Source organism: Ammodytes marinus, assembly GCF_949987685.1.
Source record: "Ammodytes marinus genome assembly, chromosome: 8".
NCBI classification, from domain to species: Eukaryota; Metazoa; Chordata; class Actinopteri; order Uranoscopiformes; family Ammodytidae; genus Ammodytes; species Ammodytes marinus.
This window is the reverse complement of record NC_137212.1, coordinates 17,475,436-17,497,265: the sequence shown is the minus strand read 5'-3', so window position 1 is coordinate 17,497,265 and position 21,830 is coordinate 17,475,436. Positions and strand designations below refer to the sequence as shown.

The window sequence follows — 21,830 nt, the reverse complement described above, 5'->3', positions numbered from 1 at the left end:
GATTTACATGTTTCAGTCTGGTGTCAAGATGCATATGAATGAATGTCAATGTAACCTACCTGGCGCGGCTCTCCAGAACAGCCCTCCCCCTATCTGGACCGACGAGTCAGTACAGCACCATCACCACCCCACATGCCACTAGCGGCTGTCGTCATTAGACATTTCTATATCAAATCTGCCTCTCTCCGTTATTGCAGTAGCCGATCCTGTAGATTGCTTTTATTATATTTATCCCAGACACGCACCACCGCTGTTGTGTGTGAGCCTTGATATCAGTCTGTCAGAGCACTTCCTCAATGATAAGTCAAATGTTGCTCATTTATTGCATGAGGCGACGTGAGCCGTGACGCTGTAGGGGACTTGCACGACTTCCTCCCCATGTGTTTGATCAGCAGAGAGGCGCGTGGAATTGTGCAGTGATGCAGACAGGTAACAACACAACCGAGGAGACAAAATGGCTTAAAAGTGTGTTTTTTTTTTTTATTATTATTATCTCCGACCTTCACTTTAGGCAACACTACAAAGACATTCAAATAAAAAGGACAGCAAACGCGCACACTTTCCGTTTAAACGATACAAAATAGATTGCAACATCCTTAAGTAAATAAAATAAGCAATACATGATTCCATCTGTGAATGAAAAGAAAAACTGCACAACAATCCTGTCCCGTCAACTTTTAAACCATAAAATTGTGCTACCGCCCCTTCCCCGTCCCACATCTTTGTCAATTAAGATCATTACAACTCAAAAGCTTCTCCCTTACTTCAATGTTTTGTAATGCACACAACATAATGCAGGCACAAGGAAGAAAAGTCAAAGAAGTAATTGATCGTTACAGTAGATATTGAGTCGTTGTTTTCTCACTAAAAGCTTTTCTCTTCGGTTAATACTCTGGAAGAAGAAAAAAGATAACTAGGCATATTAATTTCATGATAAAAGTATGGCTACATACAGTAACATTGTCATTTCTTTAAGTGCTTCATTCCCTCAGCATGCTACAGATTGTGCAACATAAGACTTATCTCTCTTGGGAGACTTTCCAGTGTGACCTCCACAGGAAAACCTCATGGAGGGGTGTGGGGGGGGGGGGGGGTTTAATCACAGAAACCTTAAGTACTTTCTAGGGGATAAATATTTTACTTTAGCCTCAAATTTTCCAAACTTGTGAGGGGACTGTGAGGTTAGCTCTACAGCGTCACACTTTTTCCGCACTAATGTGTCATATCAGGCTCAATGAACATTACAGTACTGCATCTATGTCGATCCTAAACACAGGCCGTCTTCTCCGATCTCTCTGCTTTCTAGGTTTCAAAAACGTTAAAACGCCAACTTTTTTTTTTCTTTTCTTTTTTTGAACTCCAACTAAAAACACATTTCAGTGTACAAATGTCATGACCAATGTGACGTCAGTGAGTACTGATAGTTATATTGAACTGGCCTGAAGTGGGGGTAGAGTACAGACTCTTACCCCAAAGACAAGAGCTGGAAATTAAGCGTAAGGTGCTGATGATTTAACTGGAGGCTTTAATATCCTACAAAACAATAAAACTTTATAGTGGAGGTTTAACTATTGTGAATAAACCGGTGATGGTCATTAGCTGGTGTGCAATTACACTGAAATGGGATGATGACTGAAATGAGAGTCATTTTTAAAGATGTTTTACTGAGCCAATTTCCTCTGCACACTTTACAAGACACTATATCTGTGGGAGAGGACTATACGGGAGAAAGGAACTGCGGTACAGATTCTCACACTTCTCCTCTGACACATAATTGCTCCTAATCCAAGGGCATGTAACATTTACAGTCAGTTATATATGTGTATATCTGCGTGTTAACATTGGTTTCATGATAAGAAAAGTTTGAAGTTCTGACATTCTACCAGTCTCTAAACTAGCAAGCAGCTCTGCTCTGGGAAGCAGAGGTCAAGCACTCTCCACTTCTTCCTTCTTGTCTTTCTTTCCCTCCCCTTCTCCTTCGCCCGCCTCGCTGCCGTCCCGTCTGCGTTTGCGGTTGCGAGCGCTGGCCTTGGACGCCGGCAGAGACTCCATGCCCAACACCTTGTGGATCTGACGGAACGCCAGCAGCCGCAGTGCATGCTGGGGGAAAGCAGGAGGCAGATAGATGTTTAGTTTGTAGTTTTGTGGAGCTGAAAGCATCTTTTATATCACTGCTTTGACAATTGACTGTCTTAAGAGGCACACAGGAAACCAGGGGGAGACACATTAGTATCCCTATATATAGTATGGTTACTCAAATCGAAACGACACCTTCAGTCAAGTGAAAGGTCAAAATAATTTAACTAAAGTTAACAGAAACCCACACACATAATCCGTGTACTCAGGTTAGAGTATAGTGCCCTTTTTGGTTTGTTCAGAGGGAATAAAGCATTTATGTAGAAGGTTTTCCAGGTATGTGAAACCTGGTACAGTTGACTTGATGGCAGTAACTGGAAGGATTGGTTAAGGGGGATGAGAGGGGTCCTGCGTGATCAAATTGGATTTTCCTGATTACTGACCGGAAGTAGAGTTCAAATAGGAGTGTTTGGGGTGAATCAATCATTTGCTGGCATGGCTAGTTATGTAGGATAGTTTTGTGTTGTGCTTGGTGGTTGCAGCTGCATTCATACTCTGTATTCTGTACCTGTGCACTGGCAGTGACGTCCTCTCTGGCTTGAAGCGTCATGCTCCCCAAAGAATCCGTTGGCTCTTTCTCACAGGGGTCTGTCAGACCTGGTCCATCTGCGTCAGAAGAGGATCAAGTTAAAAAATGTCAATGTGATAGAAAAAGTTAATGAATCAAAACTAGTAAGTAGTCACTTTGAAAAAGAAAATCACAAAGTTGGCCTGAGTTGATTTAGTAGCACCAGCATAAAAATGACTGTGTGGGCATGTGGGATTCATCAACTGGATACAATGTTTGCTCCTGTTAAATAATATTCTTATTCACTTCTCATTGACACGTAACCTGGTAGCAAGATGCCTGTGGAGATGCACTCCAGGACTCTGCGCATGGCCTCTCCTGGGCTGAGTGGACCCGTAGCACTGCTGATCACTTTCTCCACCAGCAGCTCCATCGCCTGCAGGGAAAAACAAACAGACACACTGAAAAAAAAAAAACTCCACACAACAAACATAAGTGAATAAAAGGTGAATTTGAATGTCCAACAAGAGTCTAAAACATAAAAGATAGTTGAAGGTCTTTTACCCAGCCGGGCATCTTCCCCCAGGTGGGAACCCGCTGACATAAATCCCTCAGCACCCGGATGATGATCACACAGGACTGTAGCCCGTTGGCCCGAGCCTTTAAAGAGGAAGAATTTATTCATTTGAAGGAAAAAAAAAAAAAAAAAAAAAAATGAAAGATGTATGATTCTACTCAAAACCACAAAACATAATTTTTGTGAGTTGAATTCCTAATTATTAAAGAAAAGATGGCTGCACAGTGTGTACACTCTGATTTTGATCAAGATTTAAGATTTAAGAAAATCAGTCCTACCAGGAACAGGTCATTCATTGAAAAGCCACAGTAACTTTTCCAAATATGAAAACAATGCTAGCAACCATTTTGTACAAGTATGTTCTCTAAAGATGGGACAGATGTGATGCAGATACCTGAAACCACTTGGCGTGACGGAGAGAAGCCAGGTTCTCCAGACACTTCCCCTTATTCAGAAGATCAGGAGGGTCCTTCTCAGCCACATCTGGGAGGACATAACAGGTAATAGCTCACGACTAGTTACTACAGTTAAACTGATGCAAAACCCAAATGATGAATGGGTTACATAGAAAGTGTTGTTACTGTTGGGGCTGCTAATCAGGGGTGGAATTATATATATTTTTACACATGAATACTCAAATTCTCAAAGTCTTTGGCAGAAAAAGAGCACGGGGAAGATATGAGACAAAAAGCAAAGCATTTGACCATTATCATCAGGAAGACTACAGTGTTAGTATGTTTTACAGATGTAGCAGTGTGTTTTTTAGAGCGGAAGGCAAAAAAAAGAGGGAAATCCAAGGCATTCAGAGAAGTTGAAGGGGACTAAATTTGCTGCTCGACCTATTGATTAACCTCCTATTTTGACCCCATTATCACCCATCCAGAGTACATCTATCTATTGGCTTGTCAGAGACTGGTTTAACTGAAAACAATAATTAATAATGTCTATGTCACATTTAGGTGGGTGAGTATCAAAGCCGCGGTTATGAGCATGCTGCTTGACTTGTGTGACACTTAAAGTGCAACAGAGGAAACGTTAATCGTTCAATGAAATAATTAAAAGGGGTTTTAAAGACATTCCTATTATATGTCATAAAGCTTATCTAAGCCAGTTTCCTTCTCACTGCACACATTTTCTTCTTACTAAAATGGAGGAGGGAAATTTCCACACAACTTTTATCTATAAAAAAAATCTAATTTGGTTTCCTTCACAGTCACCACTCCTTAGAGCTATCATGTATTTCATAATGGACATTAGCTATTAATTAGTACGTAAAACATTTTAGGCTATTCATATTAAGACTTTTGAAATCTTCCTTTAATAAACCCAAACTCTGAGTGTTGTGGATTTCCTCTTCTTTTCTTATTTTGCATTTGACTGAGATGAAATATGGACCATTTCACTTTGGAAATGTTCTATTTTTTTTTTATATCAGCCCTACTATCTACAGTAGAGATAGCAGGGCCGATTTTAAAAAATGGTTTCCATCCGTCCTCTGCAATTAAAAAGGAATTTCTGAAATAAGGAAAAATGCAGAAGAGCAAATTTACTTCCTTCCCTTCCTGCCCCCACATTTTATGACAATATCAACTTAAAAAAACAACAACAAAAAACAAGTAAAATCAAATATTGTTACCAATATGACAGAGTTAAAAGTGGGAGAATACAAAGGGGTTTAAAAGGATAATGCTTTCGTCTGTGTTGGATTTAGATGTTTATGAAAGAGTAAAAAGTGTGTGGACAGAGTTTGAGGACAAATTTAAGACAGTTACAAAAATGACAAATGACATGTTTGCCCAAAACATTCAACGTGGTTAATGAGGACTGCGATGAAGTAATATTTCACAAGCCTTGGGACTTTCCACACTTCTATGTTCACTAGAACTGGATGAACAATAAAGAACATTAACTACCTTACAAAGGAAATGCATAACAAACCCAAAAAGCCACTGTTTTGAAGTCTACACTACCATACCACGTAGAATCAAATACCCATATTTATCATGCCTCTTGGAGTTAGGAATTTTTATTTAGCAGCAGCTGTGCCCCCAACAATGATAGTGAATGAGAGGGTTCTCCTCCTCTGAAAAGATTAATAAACATGAGCAACCTGGTTACATCCTTTAATTATTCTATTCTTAGTGGTATGTGCACAAGTGTGGTCTTCAGATTAGCCACTGGCTTGTCTAGGTCTGTTGATTCAGAAATAGGGCCACTGATCAACAAACCCAAACAAAAGTTGAAAAAATAAAAGACAACAGCCACAGAAAACATTTCTACCATGTTTCCAAATGGGGAAAAGAACACATTCAAATACTGACAGTTATTGGAGCAGACGGAGGGAGGAGTGTTTGCAACACAATGATCCTGGAAAATAACTATTGTTGAATGATGGGGAAAGTAATGACAATGGATTTACTAATGCCACTAATGCCTTATCATTTACTTAAACAGTGATCATTGTGAGGCAATAAAAGGAAACTCCAGCACCTTGTCACTGATAATGCCACATTATGATGCAGGGATGAGAGACGAGGGAATGGGAAGTCACTGGACCTCAAAACCCCCTCACAAACTGTCACGGCTAAAATGTAAGAAGATGCAGTGTAAAAATAAGGATATTTGTAAAAACAGTATCACCGTTTTCATGCCATGGCATTATCTGGACACTGATCATCCCTTCCGTCTATCATTAAAGTTTCCCCAAAGGTTTTATCTGAGCATGTGTTCACCAGATAAACACACACCCTAGTGGCACAGAAAGGTCGGAGAGCCCGGCTTTTGATTCCCATGTTGCGGAAAATAAATAAAGACATTGGGGGACTAGTGTAACTGCAAAAAAATGGGGGAAATGAAAAAGAGTGGGACAAAGTGCGACGAATGAATGCGTGAGTTAATTTCCTTTTTTTTCGGGGTTAAAGAAAAACTATTGACTGTGGGCTTGGTTTAAAGTCCCACCTCTCGTTTTTGTGTAATTTAAAGAGCTTTTTCAGCCAAAAAAATATAGGCTGTTACTGGGTGGGAGGGTGGAGCAGGGCTTTATATAAATATATATTTAAGTGTATTAGACACATGGTTTACATTTGGTTGCCTGGTACTGAAAGCTTTGGCTTCTCTAACCTTTCTCAGCCGCTTTTCCTCCTGCCTGCTTGTCCTTCTCAGCAGCAGTGTCCTCCCTCATCAGCGGCGAGGTGAGAGAAATGGTCACCTGCATTTTGGGCTCCTTGCTTGAAAATATCACGATGTTGGCCTCCTCGGGGTGAGCCTGCACCTCATACTGATCTTCAGAAAATGTCTGCCGGTTAAAAGGACACTTGGGATTACTCACTACAGAGGAGGATGGGGTGTAGGGGCAAATAATAGCCTTTTTCGGCAAAGGTCACAGGGCACTGTACTGTTTTTAACCCTGGGTTGTGCAATTTGGCAGTTCCCTTATTTTAACAGGGCCGGAAACATTACCATTAGTATATTTCCCAACTATTCTTTGAATTGCGTTTAGGAAAGCAACAGGGCAATCTAAGAAAAATAAAGCCCCATCTCACTCTGTAGGATTCAGGTGTCATAACCAGGCAGTGAATCTAAAGATCAGTCAAAAGCACCTTCAATCAAACACTCATTACAGCTTAAAGGAGGAGGGAGGAAGAGTGAGGAATTACAAAACATCACAACCTTGTATTTGGTGCCAACCCCCTGTCATGGAGGCTTTTCATGGAAATGCCAGTATATTCAAAATGTCACATGAGCTTTTGTCTGTAGGCTAGGAGCAGTCATTTGTGAACATGGAAAAATCTCTCCCAAAGCTATAAACCACATAGTGTTCCTACCACACGGTTAGAACACAGCCTGAGTAACTAAGACTCATTTCTTTACAGGGTGGCAGGGCAGTCAGTTCAGAACCACCAAACATGTACAGTTGTGTTCAAAATAATAGCAGTGTGTTTAAAAAAGTGAAGCAAGATCAAAATCCTTATCATAGCTTTTATTTCCAAACACGCAAATGCATTGGGGACATTGCACATTCAATTCCAACTCCACATATGAAGAAACTTGTCAAATGTTTCTTCATCTTTACAGAAAGTGAAGAAAAAGGAATATTAGAATGTTCAAAAAAATAGCAGCGTCTGCATTTATCTTTACAACTCAAACCTTTACTGTATCAACTGAAAAATGCATGAAGATTTAGCTTTCCTATGAATCACTGAACTAATATTTAGTTGTATAACCTCTGTTTCTGAGAACTGCTTCACATCTGTGTTGCAAGGAGCTGACCAATTTATGGCACCTGTGAACAGGTGTTTCAGCCCAGGACGATTGGACTACAGTCTACAATTCCTCTGGATTTCTTGGTTTTGCCTCAAAAACAGCATTTTTGATGTCACCACATAGGTTTTCTATTGGATTAATGTCCAGGGATTGGGCTAGTCACTCCATAACGTTAATCTTGTCGGTCTGGAACCAAGATCTTGTTCGCTCACTGGTGTGTTTGGGGTCGTTGACTTGTTGGAACACCCATTTCAAGGGCAATTCCTCTTCAGCATAAAGCAACATGACCTCTTCAAGTATTGTAATGTATCCAAACTGATCCATGATCCATGGTATGCGATAAATAGATCCGACACCATAGTATGAGAAACATCCCCATAATATGATGCTTGGGCCACCATGCTTCACTGTCTTCAAAGTGTACCGTGGCTTGAATTCAGTGTTTGGGGGTCGTCTGACAAACTGTCTGCGGCCCCTATTCAAGCCACAGTACACTTTGAAGACATTAAAGCATGGTGGCACAGACATCATATTATGGGGATGTTTCTCATACTATGGTGTCGGATCTATTTATTGCATACCATGGATCATGGATCAGTTTGGATACATTACAATACTTGAAGAGGTCATGTTGCCTTATGCTGAAGAGGAAATGCCCTTGAAATGGGTGTTCCAACAAGTCAACGACCCCAAACACACCAGTAAGCGAAAAAGATCTTGGTTCCAGACCGACAAGATTAACGTTATGGAATGGCCAGCCCAATCCCTGGACCTTAATCCAATAGAAAACCTATGTGGTGACATCAAAAATGCTGTTTTTGAGGCAAAACCAAGAAATCCAGAGGAATTGTAGACTGTAGTTCAATCATCCTGGGCTGAAACACCTGTTCACAGGTGTCATAAATTGGTCGGCTCCCTGCAACACAGATTTGAAGCAGTTCTCAGAAACAGAGGTTATACAACTAAATATTAGTTCAGTGATTCATAGGAAAGCTAAATCTTCATGCATTTTTCAGTTGATACAGTAAATGTTTGAGTTGTAAAGAAAAATGCAGACGCTGCTATTTTTTTGAACAGTCTAATATTCCTTTTTCTTCACTTTCTGTAAAGATTAAGAAACATTTGACAAGTTTCTTCATATTTGGAGTTGGAATTGAATGTGCAATGTCCCCAATGCATTTGTGTGTATGGAAATAAAAGCTATGATAAGGATTTTGATCTTTACTCAATTTTTTAAACACACTGCTATTATTTTGAACACAACTGTATACTACTAGAATACTTTACATCAACAGAGTCCACCCTCGTGATTTCCCTTTTCACAGGTAAGATGTTTGTTAGCGAGGACAATACAGTGTTGTTTCTGTCTGTTGGGGGACAGTTGGCATGTTCACCAATGGTCAATAAACTGCACTAGCATACAAGAAAAACATCGGGTGACTGGCAGGGGAATTTTCCTGTTCTTGTACTGAAAGTGAATACTTCTTTCCCATTCTATTTGTTACACAACTATAAAATATTTTCTTCCTTTGGTATCCAGCTATTATGACACAGGTCATAAGGCAGTGGAGAACCAATAACCATTTCCTCTTTTTTTAAATCTACTGCATCTGACAACTATTATTTAAAAAAAACTTTTATTTAAAAAAAGAAAGCTCCTATAATTTTCTTTGTCCAGACATTTCTTCTCAGTATTTTGTTTACAGATCATATATATGACCCTATACAAAATCCTGTACTGGTTTAAGATACAGGTTCAATCGGCAACAATGTCAACGTTGTGAATTCCAAGTTTACCACAATTCTTCCCTCCCTAAACCTCCACCAATGTCCAGAGTTAACAGTCAGTTAACGGGTGAAGTTAGTCTTACCTCCATCTCTTTTGGCAGTTGCTTGGCGATGTTCTTCAGTAGAGAGACAGTGGGTTTCTTAGCAGCTAGCAGGATGAGCTCGACGTTTCTGTCCCCACGTAGCAGCAGGCCTTTGGCCAGGATGCCCACCCTCATCACACCTTTCAGCATGCGTGCTGCGGTCTCAGTACTGTCGAGAGACACAGGCCCAGATAAGATTTTACATTTCTATTTGATTTGCCTGTCCACTCATCTGTATCTCTATGTATTTATGTAAATCTGTATCCATCTAAAACCTGCGCAGCAATACAAATTCCTTGAATTTTCTTAATCCACATTTCGTCGTCATCACAGACCTAGTGTAATTCTTCAGTTTTTTTCCAAAACATTAGAAGTGCTTTCAAGACTGATCAAACTTAATCCGATATCACTCTTTACCCCTTTTCCTCTCCTCCTTCAGTAGCAGCGGTAGCAACAGCCGGTGTGTCTGTCTCTTCCAGCAGGGAGTCTGACACCAGCTTCAGGGCTCTCTCAGAGTGGGAGACAATCCTCTGAACAGCCTGCAGCTCCTCCTCTACCGGGTAGATGGTGGAGTGTTTGGCCATGATGTGACGGTCATCAGGAGAGTCTGGCCGACGCACACACGTCTTTTAAGGGAGGGGGGAGGGGGGTTAAGTCATGGATCACACTTGGGGATTAAGCCTGAGTGAATGTTCTTAGTTTTTGTACTGTATATTTTTTTTCTTTTTAAATAGAACCGCAATTGCGACACTCACCAGTAGAGGGGGTACTGGCATGCCAGGGCGGCTCATCAGCGGCGGAGGAGCCATCCTGCGTCTCTGCTCCCCCCAGTACATCTGCTCCTCCTCCATCCTCCTCCAGTACATGTCCTCCTCATATCGCCTGCAGGAGAGGGGGAGGTTTTGAATATCATTTATCAAAAGTAATTTGTTCCCACGGGGGAAAGTTATGGCTGCCATTCAAAGTACACAGTGGTCTAGGAAAAAGCACTTTACCAAAACATTTACTCTAGTCTACCATTGTGTGTTGCATTCTGCACTGTGTTAGTTAATCTTACAAAATGTATGATATAATAAAAGTGCAGGCCTGGTACTACAAAAGCGTCATTCCTCACAGATAGCAAACTTATTGAATTGCACCATGGCTCTACAGTTTTATCCTCACCTCTGATTTGATTAATGGGACTTTCCTCTGGATGTTGTGAAGCTGTATTTTATTATAAATGCCATCCCTGATCTTGTATAAATAGTTGCCAGAACAGAGGAGAAGTGCATTCTCAGTCTGATACCTTGTTGAAGGCTGTGAAAACACTCAAAAGAACAATCTATTGTTTGTAAGAAAAAAAAGCTTTTGGACTTCCCCTTTAAAGACATTAAAGATGTCTGCTCTGTGCCAGCTAAAGGGAACCTGCAAACTCCACCTGAGAGTTGGACTAAATTAGAGCTGCAACGATTAATCGACGAATCGATTATTAATCGATTACTAAAATAATCGCCAACTATTTTGATAATCGATTAATCGTTTCGAGTAATTTTTTAATAAAAAATTTCCAAATTCTCTGATTTCAGCTTCTCAAATGTGAATATTTTCTGGTTTCTTTAATCCTATTATGACAGTAAACTGAAATATCTGTGTGTTTTGGACATAACAATACATTTGAGGACGTCAACATGGGCTTTGGAAAATGTATCAACATTTTACGGCCCAAAACACTTATCGATTAATAATCGATTAATCGAGAAAATAATCGACACTTTTAATCGATTATCAAAATAATCGTTAGTTGCAGCCCTAGACTAAATAGGAGACTAACTTTGGCCAGGGGTCTGACCTCATCTCCATGTGCCAGCGCTGCTCATCGTCTCTCTGTCTCTTCAGCACCAGCTTCTGCTTCTGCTTCTTCAACTTGCTCTCCTGCAGCTTCCTGGCTCTGTTGCTGGGCTTGATCTCCACAGGAAGCTCTGGGTTCACCTTCTTCTGCAGAGAGACAAGAGCGAGGACACAACCGATGTCAGGGGGGTTGGGGTTGGGTGTGTGTGTGTGTGTGTGGGGGGGGGTGGGGGTGGAATGGAACTTTGGAAGTATCTCTGCGCCTGTGCATTATGTCTCCCTGGATATCAACAGGCAGACAACTCTCCCACCTTGTACTGGAGCCTGTGGCGTCTTCCTTTCAGGTGCATGTCTTTGGCGTTGGGGTCGTTGAAGCTGCACTCGCATAGTTTACAGTGGAATCGGATCACCTTTCCGTCCTCGTTCCGAACCTGATAGACACACACTTCAGGTTAATACACGTCATGAAGGACAAAGGCGATGATACATTTTCCTTCTCGTTTCCTGCTTAACCTCTTCTACGTAGTCGTGTCCCACTGGCTGGATGTCCTGACCCCCGGCTCTGTCCCCGTCCTCATCATCACTCAGAGAGTCCATCTTCTGAGCCGACTGTTGCATGGGCTCCTCCACCTTAGCAGACACTGCCACCAGTGGAGTCGCCACTGCTGCTGCGTTCACTGAGGCCGCTTGAGTGCTGGCAGGCTTATTGGCTACGAGGGAAAGCAATATATGAAAGATTAAGAGGGTTCATCCAAGAATGCTATATGTCCATCTCTAATTTCTATCTCTACTTCTATTCCTAAGAGGTTGGTAAATAACCATTTGAGTTTTTATCATTACAGAGTTTTTTCTTGTGAAAACAAGTTCTGATCAAGTATATCCCCCTGGCACTTAGACTCTTCTCTCTATGAGAATTATATGTTTTTCTTTTTATAAAATTGTAATAAAGGTGTACATTAGGCCATGTTTGCACTGTGTAGATGTATTAAGGAGTCAAACAGTAATATCAGGTTGGTAGTGGAGCAGTAGTTACTTAATATTAATGTGTCAGATTAGGGGGAAAATTCCTACATTACAATTTAAGAAACTTACTAATGAAGGATATCTTGGAAGGGGCTGGTTTCCTGACTAGTGCTGTTGCTTTGGCTGTGGTGTTAACAGGCGCCTGTCTGGGAGTGGAGATGGGTGTTGAAGTGGTTGAGACGGAGGGATGAGTGGAGACTGGAGGTTTCCCTGCTGTCGTGGTGGTGATTACCGCAGCAGAATTCACTAGCACTGGCTCAGTGGAAGGTATAGGTTTGCCAAGCTTGGTGTGAAGTTTTACCACCTTTCCATGGTTGAAAAAAAGACACACAGAGACAGACACAACCATTTAAAGCAACTGATACTTAACCCGTCACTAGGATACATATCCTTATCTCCTGAGGGTTTTCTGAAAAAATACTACGAATTGTCAACGTCTACCAAAATCTTAATATCTAAGCCTTTGTAGCACATAGAAACATGAAATAAAAGACATTTAAAAAGGTACGGTTCACAGGTTATTAGAAAGTGCTCCCTTAGCACTTACAAACCAACACATTTTTCTAAAAATCATCAAAATTAGAAGGGGAAAAAAATGAATAAATTATATAAAATATTTAAAAATAATGTGCTAAATGAGGTTATAATCCTGCTTCCTTTAAGCATGGATAGTAGTGACTGACTGTGCAGTGGAGAGAGAAAGAGACTGATAGAGGGAGGAAGAGATAGCTTTATTTTATAATTTAGCTGAGTTCTGACTCCCGCTGTCGGGAGCCGATCAGCTGGTCCAAACAGCTGTATAACACCGAGATGAAAACGAAACTGAAACTAAGCTATCGCCTGTCTGGGCTAACTTGAGGTGGAGCAGCCAAATATAGCCTAAATTAATAAATATTGTTACTAAACAGAAGTAATGTGTTGTGTGATTTTTGTCAGTAGCCTACAGTAAACCTACATTCTGCGCTCCAAACAACACTAACTGTTCTGTATCGCCGAACACGTGAACAAACACACAGCCGGCATCTTTTTTTTCTCTTCTGGTTGACGTGATTTTTGGCAAACCACACAACATTTGGTCGGTCATGTGGTTTTAAAAAAATCAACAAGACCCACCTCATGTGAATTTAACCAATTATAGTGCATTCTATGCTGCACGCGGCATGAAAAAAAAAATCACAAAACAACAATGCTGCGCCACGCAGCAGCCGACAGGAGATACAATGTTGCGTCGCGCAGCATCCGGTATCAATAGGTTAACCCTTCTCAAAATCCCTGGGGCAGGTTTTTCTTTCCCAGACTTGGCAGAGGGAACATTTCACAACAGTCATGTCCAATTATAAAAGGACGTTACAACGTCAATATCTTCTACAGCTGCCTATAGCTTCTTATATAACAACAAATGTTGAAACACAGGAAGATAAAAGACAGAAGCATCGCGGCTGTGCTCACCTTCTGGTGTTTGGACCCACGGATATGAGCGGCGTAGGCGTCCACTCCGGTGCAGGAGACGTCACATAACTCACAGCGTAACTGGGTCTGGACCCCTCTGGGTCCATTGCTGGCCCCCGTTTGACCCCCAGACTTAAGGGCTGCCTCCTTTTTCTTATGCTTTTGGCCCTCAAGGTGCTCCCGGTATGTCTGACACAGTAAATCAAACATGTTAGAAAATGTAGCTTCCAAATGCACAAACAGAAAGTAATTCTTACTTTACTATAATACAGTACACTATAGTTATATATATACACACACTACTACACTTACTTTTCATTGTTTTGTATTCAGATGATAAACTCAATATAATAAAATCCGACAACTGCTGCAACTTGATGTTAAACAGCCATTAAGCTAGATTCAGAATTTGTGGCTTTCAAAGCTCTGTCATGCATGTCACAATAAAGCTATTGTATTAAAAATAAACTCCTGTTCATTCAACCCCTTATAAACTCCTACCTGGGGGCCTGCACAGCTGATCTTGCAAATGTCACAGTAATGGAGCTGGGGCGGCTTGGGAGGCCCTTTGGGCTTCTGCAGTTTGTTCTGATGAAACATGGGTTTTTTATAGGTGTTCACAGTCGGAGCAGTCACCATGTTGCTGCCTGAATTGCTCCAAGAGGAGCTGGTCAGCTGCTTGGGTGGGGGCTGGATGGGGGGCTGGGGCTGCTGCTGGGGCTGCTGAGGTGGAGGCTGCGGCTGGGTTAGAGTCTGCTGGGCCGGCTGGTAATAGGAGGGGGTGGATGTGGAGGTGTAGCCAGTTGTATCATAGCTGGAGTAGTTGATGCCTGAGGGTGAGCGAGCAGAAGGAAGAGTGTGAGGACAGAGAGTTATACACAGCCAGTGTTCATGCAACAAGCTTCACTTAAAGACCAAGGATGACAAAAGCAATCCCACAATCGTTCACTCAATCAGTCCTCTGTCCATCATGAATACAATAAAATATATCAACAACCCTGTGTATAATGACTTGAATATGTATATCGAGCATGTTGGGCATAAATATTTCCTTTGAAGAAAAGTTAAGAGTTTCCATCTTCTCTCTTGACTTATGTTACCTGAGTAGGTGGTGGCTGCAACAGTGGAGCCGAAGGAGGAGCCTAGGGTGTAGGATGTAATGGGTGTGGGCGGCTGCTGGACACTGGTGGACACTGGGTAGATGTTGTAGCTGGTGGACACGGTGGGGGCCAGAGGTTTAAGGGCCGTCACCTGCCTCTGGGGAGGAGGGGGCTGGCTGTACACAGTGGTGGGGGCTGGACTGTAAGCAGTCTTCACTCCAACTGAAACAGACAAAAGGGAGTTAGGGAAAGGGGAACCAAGTAGAGAGAGAGAGAGCGGAATAGAGGTAGAGGGGATGGGCATAAGAGTGAGGACAGCGGAGAGCGAACAAGATCTGAAACGTCCATCCATTCCTCTTGGACTTCCTGTCATATAGCTTTTTGGCAGGGAAGGATCTTCATTTCACGAGCAAATGAGCAGCCGATACATTCCATTTATATTATGTTTCCCTTCAAAAGTGCAAAGTAAATATAACTAGGAGTGATGACCCACAAATCCCCCAGCCACACAGTCTATCTGTGTTGGTGTTATATTGTTACATTAATAAGATATGAAACATTAGGTATTTGACAGTCAATTAAAAAAATATTTTGTATAATTGGTAAGTTGTTAAAAGTATTTAAAATCCAGGCAAGCACACAGACACACCTAAAAACAAAGCATCAAAATTGATGCAGGATAGTCAAAGATATCGTGTTTTTTTTATTTCCACACATTCTTCTTCTACTTCAAAGGGCCACTGCCGACATTACCAACAATACAATTTGGCCAATCCACAGTTTGGTCCGAGGTTTGGGTGTAATGCTAGAAGCGCCTAATGAAAATCTTTGGCCACAACATTAGAGTAAAAAATAAACCGACTCACTGGTCTGGTAGTAGTTCTCTGCGGGCGTCCTCTGCGCCGGAGCTATACTCGTCTGGTAGTACTGTTTATTGTCATAGGTAGTCACAGCTGCTGGGCGCCCGTAGCTGTAGTTGTCCTGTTGATGTTTATAATGGTATAAAATCCAATGGTAAAGCAGCACATTTATTACACAACAGCAGGAAGTTTTTTGTTATTAAATTTTTTATCAAGTCATTGTAGACTTGATAAACAAATCTAATGATGTCATCCTTTACATTCTGATGGCATACATTTTGTTGAAAAAATAAAAATCACAACACACACTGTCAGAAATTAAAGAGGCAGATATAGTAAAGGGAAGCAGAAAGTGACAAACCGCGTCAGTGGAGTACACCTGGTAGGTCTGTGGGGTGGTGGTAGGCTGCGGAGGTGCTGGGGGGTCTGGCTGCCTGTATGCGTAGTCAGGGAGGGCCTGGTGGCTCTGATAGGCCGGGTAAGAGGCAGAGACCACAGGCCGGGCAGCCTGAACGGGAGCAGGAGAGTAGGATGCTGTCACCGCATGAGCCACAGCTGGAGCCTGCTGGACACTATAACTGGCTGTAGAGGGGTGGGAGTAGGCCGGGGGAGGCTGGGCACTGGAGGAGAGGAGAGATGAAGGGAAATTAAGGGGTGTCTTCATCATGAACAACATTGTATGGGCTTACTGAGCAGCTCTGCATTGACCTTTAGTTAAACACTGATCTTTAACTCATCTATACCTAACCCGATGCTATCAATTATCTTTTTAAAGCTTTCAGTGTCTGGATGGACAAGAACATTAGGGAGCTAAAATCCAATAACACCCCCTACTGTGTCATAAAGAGCATACAATATTTATCTGACCAAAATATACTAGTCCCAGAGCAAATATAGAACAGTTGCACAATTAACTATATAGGAAACTGTTGGACCAATATTTAACAAACAGAGAGAGCCAAGAAGGGTTTGGGATTTTCCAATGTTGACTTGTCCATGTGCATTGTCCATTGATTGAGTAGCTTAATACTTCCTCTATAGAAATCTCTTTGCAAGAATTTCCCAGATCAAACATTATACATTCCTCAGTTTGATTGTATGCACTTCAGTTCAACAAATGGAAAACAAATCAATAAGTTTTGTTGAACACTCAGCTGCTGACCTATTTGTCTGCTCTGAGTTGAACCATCGCTGCAACTAAAACTGACATCAAAAGGACTCAGTGTTAAATGATGTGAGTTTTGGACAAGAAATTACTGTGCTTTCATAACACTAAAAAGAGAACAAACCTTGATTTTCCATCATTATCACATTTCTCAGAGTTAAATACAGACAGGGCCAGGCGGTATACATACTATATAAATCTTGAGACACTAAACATTGTTAACTGTCCAATTTTCTCTTGTGATACAAAAGTTACTGAAATGTAATATTTACCTTCAATCAAGACGACAGAGACAATAGAGTATTTTTAATTCATCAGCTATATTGAAAGAAAGTCTGAAAATCAATGGGCAAAACTGTTTCACTGAAATGCTGTAATTTTTTGAAGGATTTTTTAATCAAAGTCATCAATTAGTACCTTGATTTCAGAGGTATTTGATCAGTTGGATTGACCGTTCCTGTCTCATCAAATCATCTACTTACTGTACTGACTTCCAGGCTACACAGCCTTCCTCAAGCTATTCTCACTGTATGTTACTTCAGAACGTTTACATATGTCTAATGTTTACTGCTGTTTATTCAAATGATACACTTGTTGTTTGTACATATTCCTAAAAACATATTTCCATTTTAAAAGTATTCTTTTTTATTTACAATCTATTCTAATTTGTACATATTTGGATTTTTTTCACACAGTCTACATTTGATATACTTTTAATGTTGTCTCTTAGTACTGTTTAAAAGTGTATGAAGGTATCAGATTATTGAATCACTTATTGCATTGTGAGAGGGAGCCTGAGGCTCAAGAATGTCATTGCCCTTTACTGCTCCTGTAATTGTTGTGCAAATACATGATCTTTAATCCACAGAAAAAATGTCCCGTTCATCAGGATTGTTGGGTCCAGCGCCAACATGTCAAAAACAGTTGAGTAAACAGGACACCTTTACAGGTTCACTAATCACAGTGAGTGAGAACCACTATCCTACGTTGCATGCAATTATATCTGTCAAGTGGCAAATTAAATGATGTATTGGTCATACACATACACAATGGCTTAAAAACACCCGTCCAATTCTGCTACTTTTACTGGGCCTACTCGATGTTCTACCGTCACACGAGCTATTCAAATGTCCTTTTGTGCATAAAACTACAACTAATTCCCGTTGGTGAACAGCTTCAGTAAACCTTGACCAGGTCTTAATCCAGGATCTCTCTAGTCACAGCTGCAGCTCGAGCCAACAAACCAGCCGCGTGACACCTGTTTCAACGGACTGTTAGTGTGTCTTTATTGTAAACGGAGTGTCAAAGTGTTGAAACATCAGTGGCAGCTTACAAAGCAACTCTGACCGCACTGGGGTTCACCTAATGTCAGGCAGTGTGTGGTTGGGAAGCGTCGGCCTCCGAGCTCAGCTCAGCTAACATTAGCGGGTCATGCTAGCTGTGTAGCCTCTCTCTGCACCGCCACGCAGTGAAATCCCACAAATGACCACGTCTCCACAGATAAACACCTACGGTTGACACAACACGACTCGAAACACTCGCTGTCACCAACCTGCATTCTTGAATTACCTGTATTGCGGACCGGCACCATGTGTGAAGCCGAAATAATTGCTTGCAGCCATCTTTGCATCTCCAGTACAGTACACAGGACTCCAGCACTGTGCCGACAGAGTGCAGAGAAACCCGAAACGGACTGTCAAGATAGTTCACCTACTCCTCTGCAGCCAATGGTTAACGATTCTCTGCTACACCGGAACTGCGCAGACAGAAAATATCTTATAAACACGGTAAGTATGCTATTAACTAACACTCAGCAAGAAATAAAGCATATTTGTTAATTTTTCGTAGCATTTTTCAAATGTAATTGACTTTCATTATTGCATTACTATACTAACTACTACTACTACTTTACGCACACGCGCTACAAGTTTCGAAAATGATCTCTGGAAGTCGGTGTTTCTTTTCATGATTAACACAACTGTTGGGAATACATTGAAGTATACAAATAATTGTACAATTCAAACAATTGAATTTAGTTTAGAAATTCAGCTTGCGATACCAAAATGCTTTAATTATCTTTTTTTCTTCGAAAATAAAATAAAAACTGTTTAGATGAAAACGGAAGTACATTGAAGTGAATCCTCTCGCTCTCTGCGGTGAGACTTATGAAACGCGTGTCTGTCAGTCATGCTTGCATGGCTTGCAACGATGATTAAGATACAGTTTATTGTCAATACAACAACTGGGCAGTGATAGAAAATAATAGAACCTAACAAACAAATACAATCGAATTATTCGGGTACTCTGTCTGCGAGACTTTAAACTGCATGGGAATAAGAATCTTTCAAATAGGCTATTTAATAAGGTAAAAATGACCTTGGGTTTTAAAGGCACCACCTTAGACTGTAGGACAGCGCAAATAATTATGCTATAAATGTAAAGGTGGATAAAAATGGAGTGGGGTTTTTCAGCTTGCTGCATTGGAAAACTGAGCAGGGTTGATCTGATTCGTTGGATGCAAGGGATGTAAGAGACTGAATGATTAATGAGTGTGGGGAGAGTTGGGGTATAGTATGAAAGAGACTGGGGCTAGTAGACTTAGAGGGAGGGGAGAGGCAGTGGATGGAGAGAGAGAGATGCTGTTGCCAGGGAACAGCAGCCATATAGAGGACCACTGAAAACAACAGCGGGATTATCTAATGGAGTAAATGAACACAGACAGTGGTGCTAATTTTTCCCAAGTTTCTATAGGGATAGATAAGCTGCTTCCAAAAAGACATTTGGATAGACAGGCAACTTGAGAAGGGGTTTGAATGGAATTTTGTGGAGTGGAAGAAGATACTCAAAAGGTGTTCAGAGCTGCAAGCAGAGAAAGGGGGGAGACAAGGAGAGGGAAATCATGATGCCAGAGCAGATGTATTCTGATTAAAGGAATTTTGTGTCTTGATGGTGTGAAAGTGGGAGCTGATAGGCGGGCTGTCGGCTCGCTTTTCACGGCCAGTCTTTCCCCGACAAAAGATTGTCAGAGGCGGAGGAGACGGAGGAGGTGTGGGAGGGGGAGTGCAGCACAGAGGTGCCCCCTGTCTTCAGACACCTGCTGCTGGCTGGCTTCTGACATCGAGGACACTGTATGACTGTGTCTGTGCGCGAGTGTATGTGTGTGTGTGTGTGTGTGCATGTGAATTAGTGAAAGACAGGGAGCATGAGAGGAGGAATCTCAGCCTGACCCCTGCTTTTTCTGTGGATGAGAGGGATTGGGCACTTGCTACCCTCAAATCTTTGCATGTGTGACTGAGGAGGAGGGAGGACACACAGACACGGACCAGCCAGAGGGTTTTGTGGAGATCTCGCTCCGCTCATGTGAGTACCGACTTAACGTCCTTGCATTTCTATTTTAGAATGGCTGCACGATGCAGGCACAGACCTTAACCTGGCTGCATGCACATTCGGTTTTCCACAAACACAGGAAATCCATTTAGGATTTTCTTTTTATGCCTATGAAATGTTTTGGTTCAGGATGACCTAGAAAAGGCTGTGGGATAATGTGACTCCTTGACGGTAACGTGCTGAGGGTGATTTATGTTGAATTCATGTTCATGGCAACATTGATATTTTCAAGCTGAATGAATGAACATAATCAGCACAAAGCTATACATGCACAGGGGGCATTTGTTTGTTATATAAATCTTAATATTTAATTGGGTTATTTTACAAATATAGTACATCATGATTTATCCAGATTGACAGGTTTAGAAACCTCCTTGCCTTGGATAAATGATGATAAATCATTCATTCTGTTTTTATGCTCTTCCCTCTTGCTGACACTGACACATTCTTATGCGGGGTGTAACATTGGATCATATAGGACCTGCAACAAACAAGTGTGTGATGTGTTAGTGTACATGCCATGATACAATCTCTTGTTGCTCACGTTCAATGTCAGGCCTGTACAAAAAAAAAGCCTGGCGGTTTTCCAGTTTAAACTTAGACTCAGGTGTCCCTTCCTATACCGCCAAAACCACTCTGCCCCTCCTAGTAATCGTATCACAGGAATCCATGTTGCATTCTTTTTCATTGTAATCAACACCTCAGGCTTACACTGGGTTTTTGTTGTATTAATTTGCCCACAACAGTATTTTGTTTTGCACTAAGTACTTAACAGGCTCTGAACTGCTTTTCTGCTCCTGGACAAGCACTTGCAATAAGCGTATATCTTTATTATAACGTCCAACACAAACTCCTCTGTCAGTCAGAAGAATCTTCATTCTGACATGGTGGATTTAATACATGAGTGGAGAACTACAAAGAAAACAGGGGTTTATGGTCAATTTGTTGGCCGCAAGGCAGGGCTCCTCTCATGCAGTCTACCAGCCAAAACAGACTGTTTGAGTCACTATTGTGCTGCGATGATAATAAACCAATTAGTAAAATAAATCCTATTAATTATAAGGTGTGGATTACACAGTGTGTGGTCTCTGCTGTGTAGCTGTCCATCAGTAACTAAATTATTCTCAAACTCTTGAGCAAAAAAAAAATTAATCTTGGATCCGAAGTTTTTAGTATTAATGCATTTGGTGACATGAAGCATCAGTGTGAGTAGAGATGAAACAGGCAGCAGTCACATCGGTGTGGAAGGATCAGGTCTGCACACCAGCCACCTCGTCTGCACACAATGCTCCTCGTTAGCCCTTTGAAGCCCCCCGGAAGAAATTTGAACATGATATTTGACTTTGAGGAGAGCTGAGCTCAGAAAGTCACATGCCTTTCACATGTGCTCCTCCTGGCGGGTGGTTTAAGAACCATGTGATCAACACTGGTTCCAGCCCCTGAACTGTAATGAAATATTAATTGGATGAAATCCTCCTACAATACTGACTTTTCCCCCTTTGTCGTCAAAGTCAAACACGTGTTCCTGCCGTGCAGCCATGAAGCCGACCGTCTAGTTGGTGCGCTCAATTTATATGACGGGTTTCTCCTCTGTTGCTTTGAATGGTGGTCATTGATAAACAGTTCTCTCTACTCCTCCAGGCCCCTCTCCTCTCTGAGGG

At 41.5% G+C, this 21,830-nt stretch overlaps 1 protein-coding gene across 2 annotated transcripts; it reads right to left on the bottom strand.

Moving 5' to 3' along the window:
• Positions 1-475: 475 nt before the first annotated feature.
• On the bottom strand, positions 476-18,437 carry zfr2 (zinc finger RNA binding protein 2). 2 transcript variants are annotated; one of them, XM_080032211.1, is made up of 19 exons: positions 18,352-18,437; positions 15,979-16,237; positions 15,624-15,738; positions 14,758-14,979; positions 14,159-14,487; positions 13,658-13,846; positions 12,278-12,512; positions 11,699-11,895; positions 11,497-11,616; positions 11,187-11,332; positions 10,111-10,237; positions 9,773-9,981; positions 9,356-9,524; positions 6,342-6,516; positions 3,616-3,704; positions 3,209-3,304; positions 2,951-3,080; positions 2,645-2,742; positions 476-2,100 (listed from the first exon to the last, which is right to left on the bottom strand). In XM_080032211.1, exons 1-19 carry the CDS (start codon positions 18,402-18,404, stop codon positions 1,927-1,929), a joined length of 3,132 nt encoding a protein of 1,043 aa, XP_079888337.1. In that variant the 5' UTR covers positions 18,405-18,437; the 3' UTR covers positions 476-1,926. The 2 variants fall into 2 exon arrangements, with proteins under 2 accessions (XP_079888337.1, XP_079888338.1); XM_080032212.1 differs by having other exon boundaries at positions 2,969-3,080.
• Between the last annotated feature and the right edge of the window lie 3,393 nt (positions 18,438-21,830).